This window comes from Thalassophryne amazonica, chromosome 6 (genome assembly GCF_902500255.1).
Source record: "Thalassophryne amazonica chromosome 6, fThaAma1.1, whole genome shotgun sequence".
NCBI classification, from domain to species: Eukaryota; Metazoa; Chordata; class Actinopteri; order Batrachoidiformes; family Batrachoididae; genus Thalassophryne; species Thalassophryne amazonica.
In genome coordinates this window covers 59,974,792-59,989,702 of record NC_047108.1, presented here as the reverse complement: position 1 = coordinate 59,989,702, position 14,911 = coordinate 59,974,792, and the positions used below count along the sequence as shown (strand labels likewise).

General features: G+C 38.8%; 1 protein-coding gene across 1 annotated transcript in view; it reads left to right on the top strand.

Moving 5' to 3' along the window:
- gnai3 (guanine nucleotide binding protein (G protein), alpha inhibiting activity polypeptide 3) overlaps nucleotides 1–14,469 on the top strand; it is a 44,767-nt gene extending 30,298 nt beyond the window's left edge. Inside the window, exons 5-9 of the mRNA XM_034172240.1 lie at nucleotides 1,803–1,931; nucleotides 2,211–2,340; nucleotides 2,408–2,561; nucleotides 10,835–11,033; nucleotides 14,316–14,469. Coding sequence (XP_034028131.1) covers nucleotides 1,803–1,931; nucleotides 2,211–2,340; nucleotides 2,408–2,561; nucleotides 10,835–11,025 — 604 coding nt within the window. The 3' untranslated portion in view covers nucleotides 11,026–11,033; nucleotides 14,316–14,469. The remainder of the gene's footprint in view (nucleotides 1–1,802; nucleotides 1,932–2,210; nucleotides 2,341–2,407; nucleotides 2,562–10,834; nucleotides 11,034–14,315) is intronic.
- Nucleotides 14,470–14,911: the final 442 nt, after the last annotated feature.

Below are 14,911 nucleotides of genomic sequence, written 5' to 3'. Positions count from 1 at the left end.
TTCCTTCGGGATTTTAAAAATTCCTTTGGGAAAATTGGAACACAAATGCAATGTGCAGTGCCTTAGGTTAGGCTAGGGAAGAGGGGTGGACTCTGGGCCCTGCTAAGCATAGGCCACAAAAGGGCCCATTGCTCCCTCCAGAATGAACCTACTTGGATAATGTTTTAGTAACCTTGATAAAGGATATCAGGTTTCTTAACTTTAGTTTCCTAATCTGGTCAGGTTCCAAAATAAAGGTACCCAAAATCCTCTGCCTCAGTCTACACCTTGCTGGACACTGGCCCAAAAAGTGGAGTGACATCTCAGGTTCCTTCCTACAGGCTGTACATGTACTGACCTGTTGGAGTCTCATTACGATTCTATGTCTGTTCAATGGGTTGTGACCTGTGACAGTCCCAACCACTGTACTTATTATACTTATAGGTAGGCCATCTAGCTCCCTGGAAAACCTTAGGTTTGGTCCTTCCACAAGCTGTCTTGCCTGCTTGCAGTCACTCAAGTGCTGTCATCATTTGTGGCACTGCTTCCCGATCCAGTTCTGGAGGGCGGTCTTCTTCACAGCAGTTGACATCTTTACAACGGGCCCTGGACCCACAAATTTAGTTGAGCTCCCCGACTTTGCGAGCTGGTCCTCTCTCTCATTGCCTGGAAAGCCTGTATGACCAGGTACCCACGCTACAACTTCATCATTAGTGTCTCCCAGTGTGTTAAGAGCCTGGGCACACTCCCACACCAAAGCTGATGAGTAGAGTGGCCCTTTAACAGCTCTTATATATGCCTGACTATATGTAGTAATTTAAAAACTCTCTTACCCCTAAAATTGAGGCTAATCAGGAACTCCACACACTGAATGACAGCTATCACCTCAACCTGAATGACGGTGATGTATCTGCCCAGTGCAAAGCTCTTTTCCTGTGTCAGGTTGTATTAACACTCCAGCTCTGGCTTTCCCCCTTATCACAATCCATCTGTAAAACAAGTGATTACAGTTGAGGTTGTGGTCTGACCATGACTCTCTTTATTCACAAAAGAATATCTTTTTCCTACCCTATCACATGGGAAAGTAATCAGCAGAAGATCTGCTGATATTCTTTCCCTGATTAAGGTATGAGTGGCATCTGCTAGTCTTTGCTACTTGTCCAACTGATGCCGTCTTACTGACTCGAGACTGCCTCTCCAACAGTGTAGAGGTCCAGATGGGCCAAGTTCAGAAGTATTTCTAAAGCTGCTGTCAGTCTTGTCCTGAGGGCACTTGTGATGCAAAGGCATGCCAATGTTTGAACACGAGTCAGCATAACCCTCTCAGCCACGTGCTCCACTCTGGACCACCAAACTATGGCAGCATAACTTAGCATGGGTCTTACCACCAAAGTGTAGATCCATCTCATCACATTGGGACTAACTCCCCATCTTCGTCCAACAATATAACAGCACTGTTGTAAACGGAGAATTGCCTTATTTCTCAGTTATGTGTCTCTTCCAGTTATGTTTATTATATAAATGTAGTAAAAGACACCAAGGAACGTAACCAACTCAGATAGTCTAGCTTGATACCTGGAATGGAAATTATTACATTTTTATTGTCAAATAGAAATAAAAGAGTAGAATCAGAAATTAAAAAAAAAAAAAAATTTCTCATTGAAATATTTGGTGTTTTGGCCCTTGGTAGGGACATGCACTCCGAGTGCCGTTCTAGTTATCGTGATGGCACATGGGCTTTGTTGTACATTATGTTGTGGGTTTATCTGTCATTTCTGTCTGATATATTTTGCTTGCCTCTTCTGAAAAATCTTGTCTCTCAGTTATCTGAATGACTTGGAGAGGATCAGTCAGCAGAACTACGTTCCAACTCAGCAGGATGTGCTGCGAACACGGGTGAAGACGACTGGCATTGTGGAAACTCATTTCACCTTCAGAGATCTCTACTTCAAGTGAGTAAAGCTCTGGTTTAGCTGCTGAGGAATGAATTACATGTTCTTGCTTTCAAAACAATTTGAGTTTGAGTTGGAGAGGTTGTGGAGGAGAAATTTGATTAGCCTGACCCACTAAATAGGTTTTCCTTTTTAAGTTAACATTGTTCTATGTACATTTAAGCCTCTAGAAGAATGGATGGACACAAAGGTTGGGCAACAAGATGGTGCCTATATAACTCTCATGGTAGTGTTTTATCACCCTTTAAACATTAAAACGACCATGTTTCGTGTTTGCAGGATGTTTGATGTTGGAGGCCAGCGTTCAGAGAGAAAGAAATGGATTCATTGTTTTGAGGGTGTCACAGCGATCATTTTCTGCGTCGCACTCAGTGACTATGATCTTGTCTTGGCTGAGGATGAGGAGATGGTAAGAGACTGATACTGTGCTAATAATTTCCACGTATGCAGCAACTTGACATCTTCTATTTCCTCAGAACCGCATGCATGAGAGCATGAAGCTTTTCGATTCCATCTGCAACAACAAGTGGTTCACACGCACCTCCATTATCCTGTTCCTCAATAAGAAGGACTTGTTTGAAGAGAAGATCAGCAGGAGTTCACTGACCATTTGCTACCCTGAATACTCAGGTAATACAGTTTGTGTGTCACCAGATCACCAGAGTTTTCCTTTGTAATGTTAGCTTTAATGTTTTTTTTTCTTTATATATATATATATATATATATATATATATATACACACACACACTAGTGTGTTGGCCATGGGGGATCCACAGGCTCTAGATTGAGTATCTGACATTTTTCAAGGGTGGTAATAAATTAAGCAAAGAGTCCAAAATATTTTTAGAACCTTAGAGCTCAGCAATTTTTAGAAGAGGAATACTACCCTTTTATTTCCTGTTAATTATGTAATTTTTTAATGTTAATTTACTGTATTTATAATTTGTTATTAATATATTTGTAAATTGTTTAGCTTCTTGTTATCATTTAACACGAGTATCAATATTATTCTTATCAGCATTATTATTATTAATGTTATGTTTTTCTATTTCTATTTTGTCATTTGATTTTTAAATGAACCACAACGGAACAACGGAAATAAGTTTGTTTTTTTTTTCACTTTCTTGTGTGATCCATGTTTTTTTTATGTATTTACAATTATATTATGTACTTACAGTGAACTTAATAATATCACACACGCGCTCACGCTTTTAATATAAAGATGATTTACCACCTCCTGCTGGAACAGCGTGTTAGTCCAGAATGTAATTAGCAACACTAGCTAATATCCGTAGTTCTCCAAAAAATTAGTCTTGTCAACATTCTGTTTTCGCAGAATTCATCTTTGACCCAAAATACATAAGTATACCAATTGGCCTGTCCCCAGTTGCATCCACGCAGAGGTTATTGTTTTTTCTGCATTCTGCTACAAGGAGGTACTTTTAATTTTTACACATGCACAGAGACGGTTGCATGACATCAAAAGCAATACTCTTTTCACTCATGGTAACGGCAACATGGCACTTAACTAAACTGACTAAATGAATTGAACTAGAAAAACACGATAAATCAATAACACTAACAGTGTTAAACTAACATGAACCACAATAACATGTAAAACCCCAAACTCCCATGGTGCATTGCAAACAGGTGCTTTTAATTTTTACACTAACCCGAGTAAACCAATTGCATTACAAAAACACAATAAATCAATGACACTAAGAACACAGTTAAACAGCCACAGTAAATCAGTAACACTACCAACACTGTTAAACTAATATGAACCACAATAACATTTTAAACCCCAAAGTCCCATGGTGTATTGCAGCACAATGTCCATTACTGGTTAACTAAAATTGCAGATTTTTCCAAAAATATTAGTCCTATCAACTTTCCTTTTTTGCAGCGTTCGTCCTTGACCTAAAATACATAAGTATACCAAAAGGAAAATGTCAGCTCTCCCCAGTTTGTGCGTGAGCGAAGCCATACACATACACAAAATTTTTCAAATGTATTTTCCACATCACAACCACTTTAAAAACTCTTAAACAAGACTGAAAGACAATAGCTCCCAATTTGTCACCTTTTTTGATGGCAACCTGTATCTGGTAAAAAATCTGGCAAACTGAATCTCAGCAACTTGTAATGTCACACGTGATTGGCTTGGGTGAATGAAAATCAAATCAAAGTCAAAGTGTCTTTATTAGTCTCCCTAGGAAGAAATTTGTCTTGCACAGAGGGGTCTGCTAAACACATCCAACACACACCACCCATGCATCAAAAACAATTACATAATAGATCAAAATTAAAAAGATTGTAATTTAATCGCAAATTGCCAAACCATCTGGTAATACTGTACCATAACACCGACTCAATAGTTGCTCTGTAGAAAATCAACATAATATTCCTACAAACACCAAACAATCAGAGCCGACAGAGAAAGTGCATACGCTGGTGGATTCTGGCACAAATGCTTGACACTTGCGTGTGCCAGCTTGAGTTGTTGTCAGTGTGAACCCCCAGATATTTTTTATGTTGAAGTCATAGCCTTTGCCCAATGACAGCATGTCTTTGATTAGGGCCCCTTCACACATAACACAATTTAAGCCGACTAGCACACGAAGGAGGAATTGCATGCCATTCTTGAAAAATCGTAGCTGCCTCCAATGCTTCACGTGTCACTACAACTATTCGCGCACACCAGTGGCAGAAAAACAGAGAATGCCCTGTGAGAGCCCATTTGATCCCTCTCGTGGCAGGTGTTGGCCAAATTCTAGGTGACACACACGAACATCAAATACCGCTTGCTTGACACAGAAAATGTGGGGCCATGCATGTTGTTAGCACGAAAACAGTGAGCAGGCGCTCACTTTCGAGCTGGATGGCAAATTTGATTAAGTGCCCCATGAGTGTGGCATTGCAAAAAGCAACACACATGTGGCGTATGTGTGTTTTGCACATGACATTTCCTGGCATGTGCAGCAGTTGTGGCACATGGGATTGAGAGTAAAAATCTTCTGAGCTTCTCTACCCTAAATGTGTGTGGAATTTGAATAATAAGCTTGATATTACGGATATCACGAGAGAGCTTGTGGGCTGTAGAGACAAATCAGATGTAAAAGCTATGGACGCAGGCTGTGGGGATAAGTGGAACTGGAAATTAGTTGAATTAAACATAGATGGCACTCTTGTGTCAGAATGTATTTGCAAGCTAAATTGTCCTGGTCATGCTTACTGTTTATGGTACAGTTCCGACATAAATTACAGCAACGATGGTTCCAAGATTTTAAAGCAGCATGTGCAGACCAAGAAACACAATGATATGAATGAAGCGGCACGCAGCAGCGCAAAGCTCACTCATGGCACAGGGCATCCTAAACAGGAAGTGCCAATTTTCAAATCCACAGTAAAACAGGAAGTGTTCTAATGTCACACACTTCCTGGATTGACAGACGAGATCCCATGGAATCTCGTGGGAACTCAGTTGCAAGCTCACACTCAAACAGGAAGTGCCAGTTTAAACTCAGTTGCAAGCTCACACTCAAACAGGAAGTGCCAGTTTATCAGTCACAGTGAAACAGGAAGTGATAAATGTTGAACACTTCCTGGCATGGGTGGAGCTAGAGTGGAGGCCGGGGATTCACTGGACTCTCCTGAAATCTGATTGGACACAGATGATTGACATGTCACACATCTGGTGTGACATGTCCCACACGTCTGGTTGAAAGAGCTGCATTTTCAAATCAGTGAGTCACATTGACTGCTAGGTTCCTCCTGTCCAGTAGTTAGTGCTGTGTACCACAAAAAGTTCTAATCCACCTTCGTAGAAGAAGAAAAATGTTTGCTCCAGAATGAACACGTCGTTTGAACTATGGACTTCTAATTACACCAAACTTATATTGGTGAGTAAACGACCATATTTTATGCCAGAAATGAGGTCCAGGTTGTTAGCAGCATTTCTCCTTTAAAGTAGACCTGCATTGAAATAAATGTGGTCAGATTTCAGAAAGAAATAGCTGATATGTATTTATAAGACCCTTGTGAATGCAGTAAAGTAAATCTGTAAGCTCATATTTGTAATTCAGCGGAGAAATCTTTGTTTAAAAATGACAAATTTGCAGCTAAAATTTAGCCCTCTGTGAAAACAGTTTGTACAGCCGTATCATTTCCATGACGTCAGGGACAAGACGACGCGCTCCCGCCTTCAGTCCGATCCCGCATTGAAATTGATTTTATCTGTTAGTAATGTTACTTATACACGTCCTGGTTTCAACATCCAAAAGTAAGCTGCAATGAATGTGAGATACAGATGTGTGCTCAGATCAGCAACGACATCGACAGCGGGCGCCGTTCTTCCTCTCCCGCTCTCTGCCTCCGCTGCGCTTATTAAGTCTGCGGGCTCGTTAATGAGCTCGTTAACTGCCGACGCGGGCCACTCACACCGCCCGTGTCTGCTTTGCAGCCAGATTCAGCGCACAACACCGGCATCACCTCTCTGTCTACTGAATGGAGCTGCAGCACACTTGGCACAAGTCCTGAGATTACGCTCGCTGTTTTAATGCGAAGCGGCCGGTACACCTGTTGCTGCAAGGACAGACTTCTTGCGGCAAAATCCACAGCACCGCACTTCATTGCGACACCACTCAATCAAACGGGCGTATGAAAAAGTCCCCCAAAATAATTTTCAAGCACAAATAAAAGAAATGTGTACTCACCAAACGTGCCGCAAGACAATATGAAGTTTTAAAAAAGTAGATCCTTCCGTATAAGACAAGAAAAAGGTGCAGATTTAAACTGACGTAAATCCACAAATTACAATTGGCGCAGTGCATGCTGGGAGAGGGTCTTGTCCGTGACGTCTCGGCAGCGTCCATGATGAGAGGGACAATTTGAGGAGGGCTAAATGTTAGCTGTAAATTTGTCATTTTCAAATGAAGATTTCTCCGTTGAATGACAGATCTGGGCTTGCAGATTTACTTTACTACATTCAGAAGGATCTCATGTGTAAATGTAAGTCATTTTTTGTTCAAAAAATCTGACTGCATTTTTTCCAATGCAGGTCTCCTTTAATTCAGGTGGCCTTATTGTTGTTGGATTATTAGTGCAGCAGATAACTGAAACAATCTTTCAAATGGTGATACAAGCATCAAATTCAACACAAATACAGCTGGAGCAAAATTAATGGAGCAACTTTAACTTTTGACCCCTGTACAAACTGAAACTGACCTTTGTCACCATTCTTGCTGCTTTTAACTCATAACTCCATAACATTCAGTCACAGATTGTCCAAACTATATCTTTTTTGGAATCTTTATGATCAGGCAAATAATGTGGTGTAGTTTTCTATATGATTGGAGCATCTTTTAATTTAGACCAGGGGTGGGCAACTTGTTCCAGAAAGGGCCAAGAGGGCGCAGGTTTTCTTTGCAGCCATTGATTCCACCAGGTGATTTCACTGATTAACTGATTCCATCTGCTCAAAGTGATATTAATCAGGTCAGTCAAGTAAAACACACCAGGGAGCCCTGTCATCAAAGATGAAGAACAAAAAAGTAATCTCTACAACTTCATATACATTGATTAAAAATATAAAAGCCAAGATGATGGCTTGCATAAGTAATGGAACACTTTGGTATAATATCTTTTAAATAATCTGTTTTATTGCCAATTTTCTTCAGACAAGTCAGGGGATGGATAGGTGAACATTTTCAAGTCACTGAATATGTCTTGGAATTTATTTACATCAGTTATGAAGAAATACAAACAGTATGGCACTGTATGATAAATCTGTGTAGATAGTTCTCAAAAACTGAGTAATTGTGAAGAAAGCCACCAAGACACCCAGACAACCCAGAAGAAGATACGAGTATAGGCTTCTCTGGCTGTGATTGGCAAAATTGTGCATAGTGCATGTTTTGCATTTTGTTTCACCAGTTCTACAGCTTCATGATGAAATGGTATAGAGGAGGGTTTTCTTAAAAAGAAGACCTGAAACTTCAGCTAAAATTTGCTAGAATGTACATCTGTTTTTGTTTTGGTGAAAGAAAATCCTCCTCTGAAAGAGACTTGTCACTTTTCCAGTTTCACTCATTCCTCTCCCTTCATATTTTAATAGTTTTTGCAGTGTGCACGCTGATTACATTTTGATTATGGATCAAATATGTTTGGCAGAAAAACTACGCAAATATGACCAACTTTACAACACAGAGTCAAGAAGAAGGTCACATGACCCGCAGTTCATGGAAGGAAAGTACACGTATCATTGGTTTGGAGGTTGATTGTATAAAGAAGTGGAGCTTATTGAGAGACAAATTAATCCAGAAAAAGCTGTTGTTCTTATGGTAAATTGCATGAAGACGCGATGGAGAACTTTAAAACGGTAACCGCACGTCAATGTCATTGTATGGTCACAGAGTTGTAGAAGCATAAATCAGGCTTTAGGATTTTAAGGTACCACTTCACAGCGGACTTAGAAAAAAAAGAGTGACTCAACTAAATGTAATTTTTGTAATGCACGTAGTGCCTGGCACTTATTTTAAGGCAGGCGTTTATTTTTTCAGACTAAGTTCTGACCCGGTCATTAAATGAGGCACGTCCTGATTCTAGGTCAGGGTTTAAATCATGGAAATATCTCATTGGTGCTGGGGATTCCTTGTAGGTCATTCGGTGCCTCCTGACTATAACTTATCTGTTACATGCATCTAACAGATTTTGTCAGTTTTACACATATAGCGGATTATGATTATAACAGGCAAAATTCATTTACGGATATTATACCAAAGCATTCCATTAGTTATGCAACCCATCATCTTGGCTTTTATATTTTTAATTAATTTTTATTAACTTAAGTCAGATAATTTTAGATTTTTTTTTTCTTGTTTTGGTATTTAAAATGGCATAAATTAAAATGTGTGAAATACCAAGTGTTCCAATACTTTTGGAGGGCACTGTATGTATGCATCAGAAATTTGTATCAGAGGTGCAGCTAAATGCTGATTAATTACTGCATATAGTAAGACCCTTCGGCTGCGCCCTTGTTTGCACTCGGGGTTGCCACAGCAAATCCAAGGTGGATCTGCATGTTGAATTGGCACAAATGTTACGCCGGATGCCCTTCCTGATGCAACTCCACATTACATGGAGAAATGTGGCAGGGGTGGGATTTGAACCAGGAACCCTCTGCACTGAAACCAAGTGCATTAACCACTTGAATTACTGCATATAAATTCATGAAATACATCCATTTTAAAAAGCATTCTCTAGATGTTAAAATTAATCAAATGCAGGAGCATCAGGGGGCTTTGCCTCTTGGACCACTGACAGGGTGTTGCCTCTGGTCCCCCAGCCATAGCCCACAATATCTCCACTTGCTGCGCTCGCTATGCATTGCCTGTTTGTAGATATTTTTCAAGAGCCCAGTGTTGTGTATGCACTATGGCAGTTTTTGAATAGCTCTTGGGCTGGAAGCTATTAGCTGTATCTGGCAGTAGCTGTAACTGATGATGATGATAATGATCCTTCAGCACTGCTAGCAGGACAGTATGCTAGCATGGACAAGTTTGTGAAAAATAAATTTGTTCAATAACGAGTTGTCGTGCTGTAAAACTTAGAATGTTTAAAATAAATCCCAGTGGAGTTTGGAAGCAAAAGATATGTTTGTGTGCTGGAGTGAGAGTAGTGGAAGCCTGAAAATATTGTTCTCTTCAAAAGTTGAGCACTGCAGAAAAAGTTTGGGAACCACTAGAATAATGTACCTTTTAATTAAGTTGATTCAACATTATTAACTTAGAGGCCAAAACAAATTATGTGTACTGAGCCACTTTAACTAAGTGCTTGCATATACTAGCAATGACTGAGCTGGAATAACTTAAAATCCATGCAGATTGGTACCTTAACTTGGTAACCGTGCAATAATTTTTGTTGAGTGTAGCTATTCCACCTATATTGGAGTACCATTTCCAGTGGTGCTGTTCTAGATGCTGAAATGAGAGTCCATTAACTTGCAACCCCAAACATTTTACAGTACATCTACAAAGAATTTAATCAATGAAAATGAGGTATACCAACTTGATGATATTAGTTTCTTTACTTAATTTATAAACAAAAATGTCACTTTTGGTTTTAATTGGAATATGAATGTTTGGACATTTCAGAAGTTCAGTACATACTTTTATAAACATTTTTATTTTGTGTCCTCTACAGCTGACATGGAACGTTATTAACTTTTTTGTTAACCAGATATTTCTTGTTTTAACCAGTTCGGGAACACCTATTTTGGGGTGGAACCCAAAACTGGAAACCCTAAAATATTGTTTCTGTTCAGAACAAGCCAGTTCTGAACTGGCGGGGGGATTGTGGTTCAAAGCCCTGGTTTTTAGTCCAAGATCAGTGTTTCCCAATCCTGGTCCTCAGGACCCATAGTACTTTGCAGTTTCCATTCCTCCCTGCTCTAAATTGCACATTGTAAGTCAAATCAGCTGTGTACCATTGTTCGGCCCTTCTGTTGTCTGGCTGAACACGAGTGAGCTGATCAGGGACAAATGGAAAATGTGCAGAAGTGTGGGTCCCAAGAACCAGGATTAGAAAACACTGTCCCAGATAAGTAATGGGTCATGTTATCATGTTTTCATGTTATTTTCAGAGTATTTTATTATGGCCCATTGTATTGTTAATTTTATTAACCAGAGTCTTTGTCCGTGGATCCTAATATCCCTGCTGGATTTTTACAGTTACAGCTGTTAAACTCTGAAATGCAAGTTAAAATTTTGCTGTTTCTGTCTTTTTTTTTCTGTCTTTGAGTTGCATTAAGTGTGTTCAGTATTCCAAAAGTCTTTTTTCAGATAATTTTTAACATTTTTAGGGTAATTTTCTTTCTTTAAAAATAACCTCTCTTTTTGCTGTAGGTGGCAGCAGTTATGATGAGGCAGCAGCATATATCCAGTGCAAGTTTGATGACTTAAATAAACAAAAAGACACCAAGGAGATCTACTCTCACTTCACCTGTGCCACAGACACCAAGAATGTGCAGTTTGTGTTTGATGCTGTCACTGACGTCATCATCAAGAAGAACCTGGTGGAGCTTGGGCTGTACTGAAGCTGCAGGTCAGCACGTTGCCTCCGATCACAAAAGTAAATGTTGTGTTCCACTTGTTTGTGAATTGGGACATCATAACACTGTCATGGTTCAAGGTTAGAGAGACTTTTGCAGTTTAACATATTCAAATGTTTCTTCAAACTGTTCCTCTTTTCTGTTTGTTGTTTGCTGTCTGTATAATTTAATCACACTGGTATATTAGAAGATACTTGGCTTATGCTAAGGGTATTGTAAGTAAGATGATTAAATAAAACAAATATCAGCAAAACGGTAGCCACATGACATGAACTATATATATATATATATATATATATATATATATATATATATATATATACAGTAGTGTTCAGAATAATAGTTGTGCTATTTGACTAAAAAGATTAATCCAGGGTTTGAGTATATTTCTTATTGTTACATGGGAAACAAGGTACCAGTAGATTCAGTAGATTCTCACAAATCCAACAAGACCAAGCATTCATGATATGCACACTCTTAAGGCTATGAAATTGGGCTATTAGTAAAAAAAAAAAAGTAGAAAAGGGGGTGTTCACAATAATAGTAGTGTGGCATTCAGTCAGTGAGTTCGTCAATTTTGTGGAACAAACAGGTGTGAATCAGGTGTCCCCTATTTAAGGATGAAGCCAGCACCCGTTGAACATGCTTTTCTCTTTGAAAGCCTGAGGAAAATGGGACATTCAAGACATTGTTCAGAAGAACAGCGTAGTTTGATTAAAAAGTTGATTGGAGAGGGGAAAACTTATATGCAGGTGCAAAAAATTATAGGCTGTTCATCTACAATGATCTCCAATGCTTTAAAATGGACAAAAAAACCAGAGACGCGTGGAAGAAAACAGAAAACAACCATCAAAATGGATTGAAGAATAACCAGAATGGCAAAGGCTCACCCATTGATCAGCTCCAGGATGATCAAAGACAGTCTGGAGTTACCTGTAAGTGCTGTGACAGTTAGAAGACGCCTGTGTGAAGCTAATTTATTTGCAAGAATCCCCCACAAAGTCCCTCTGTTAAATAAAAGACATGTGCAGAAGAGATTACAATTTGCCAAAGAACACATCATCTGGCCTAAAGAGAAATGGAGGAATATTTTGTGGACTGATGAGAGTAAAATTGTTCTTTTTGGGTCCAAGGGCCGCAGACAGTTTGTGAGATGACCCTCAAACTCTGAATTCAAGCCACAGTTCACAGTGAAGACAGTGAAGCATGGTGGTGCAAGCATCATGATATGGGCATGTTTCTCCTACTATGGTGTTGGGCCTATTTATCGCATACCAGGTATCATGGATCAGTTTGGATATGTCACAATACTTGAAGAGGACATGCCCTTGAAATGGGTGTTTCAACAAAACAATGACCTCAAGCACACTAGTAAACCAGCAAATCCATCTTGGTTCCAAACCAACAAAATTAATTCCTCGCAGATGTGAAGAAATCATGAAAAACTGTGGTTATACAACTAAATACTAGTTTAGTGATGCACAGGATTGCAAAAAAAAAGCAGTTTGAACATAATAGTTTTGAGTTTGTAGTAGAGTTTGAGTTTGCTACTATTATTGTGAACACCCCCGTTTCTACTTATTTTTACTAATAGCCCAATTTCATAGCCTTAAGAGTGTGCATATCATGAATGCTTGGTCTTGTTGGATTTGTGAGAATCTACTGAATATACTGGTACCTTGTTTCCCATGTAACAATAAGAAATATACTCAAACCTGGATTAATCTTTTTAGTCACATAGCACTAGTATTATTCTGTACACTACTGTGTGTGTGTATATACGTGTGTGTGTATATACGTATATATATATATATATATATGTATATATACGTATATACGTGTATGTATATATACGTATATACGTGTATGTATATACGTATATACGTGTATGTATATATACGTATATACGTGTATGTATATACGTATATACGTGTATGTATATATACGTATATACGTGTATGTATATATACGTGTATGTATATATACGTATATGTATATATACGTATATACGTGTATGTATATATACGTATATGTATATATACGTATATACGTGTACGTATACGTATATATGTGTACGTATACATACGTATGTGTACGTATACATACGTATGTGTACGTATACGTACGTGTACGTATATGTATATATGTATACATATATATATATATATATTTAAATTAGTGTTTGAAACATTTAATGAATAATTGTTCCTTTTTTCCCCCTCAAGGTGCTACCCTAAAAACAACATACACCAAAACATGATTTCCTCTGTAAGCAGTAGACTTTCTCATTCTTACATGTTTCCCAGTGTGAATGTGATACAAGCCATAAAGGATATTAGAGACCTTGTTTTCCATTTCTTGATCATAGATATTCACTTTGAGGCCAATAATCATGAGGAATTCTGGCTGTCTGTCCCTAAATTGGACATTGGAGATAAAAATTCAAGAACCCCATGAGTAAAGACTTATTGTCTTTTGGCCAACTGACACAAATCCCTCTTCAGCCACAGACTGCTCCTTCCTATGTGCAGGACCAACATACTGAAAAACTCCTTTGTCCCTCAGCCCATCAGATTGTACAACTCCTCACTCAGGGGGAGGAGGAGTAACAGGAAGACAGAGGACGGAAAGGAGAGGAACAGGAGTAGACAGTAAACCAGTATTGATCATTATGTCTGGTATTTATATTTGTGTATTTATGTATATATTTTTTAAAACTTTTTTTAGCTTTCATTTTTGATATTCTGTGTGCTTCTTACCCTGTGTGCTGCTATACAGTGCTGCTGGAACCTGTTTCCCTGAGGGAGTCTTCCCAAGGGATCAGTAAAATTCTGTCTAATCTAATCTCCAATCTAAACACTGCACACAGTTAACTTTACAAACGCAAGTTTGAACATGTTTAAAGTCATGTGAGGTAAGGATTTAAACATTGACTGCTCCATAAATGTTTCTGTGTCAACGTCCACCAGGGGATTCCTAAACTCAGTCAGAAGTCCAGCTCAGCTGTACTCTTTGGCTTCTATAATTCTTGGTTGACCAGTGAGATGTAGTCAGTAGTTTATTGATGCAAAGCGTTTACTATGTTAAACTGCTGCCTTGCTGCAGTGCAGGCCTATTTCAGCCATTCTGGTAATTTATGTGAGTGAAAATTCTTGCCCATTTGTGGCTATTGGATTATTAGCATTGTTACAAGTGGCTTGTATGATTCATGTTTCACAAGTCCATTTGTTTATCGCAGCCATAACTACAAATGATCATTTTTATTATTCCTCCAGGTGTCAGGACGAGAATATGGACTTCTCAGGTGGTCTGTCTTGTCTGTAGAGGGCACATTAAAAAGAAGATGATGACTGAGCTAGTGATCAAGGTGCATGCAGGACCTCAACTCTACAGTCTGCAGACTTCATCTTGATCACTTTTGTAGTAAAAGATGTTAAAGCAGTCAGTGCAAAGAATATTGGGACTAAGTGATTTTTTTTTTTTTAAGGAAAAGCTGGTGTTCACTTTCATTCTATAGGAGAACACCTCTTTGAAATTTTGTTGTACAGTTACAGAGATAAGGTTGCATAATTTAGCAAAACAAAAAAAATTAAACTCACTTTTCCTCTATAGCACATATTCCATTTTATGAAGTAAGGGCCCTGTCCCACTGGGGAGAGGATTAATTGCACATGAATTGAGTATACAAAGTACGGGCGTTCGTTGTCATCCGCAATAAAAATGTTATGTGTCGACGCGGGTTGAGGAGCGGACCTGCGTCCGACGGAACCCAGCGCTAAAATAACCAGAAAGCGGTTCCAATAACAAAACAATTTATTACTTCACCCTCTGGTGCAAAACAAAGTGTATAAACAAAAGATGCATCAGTCTG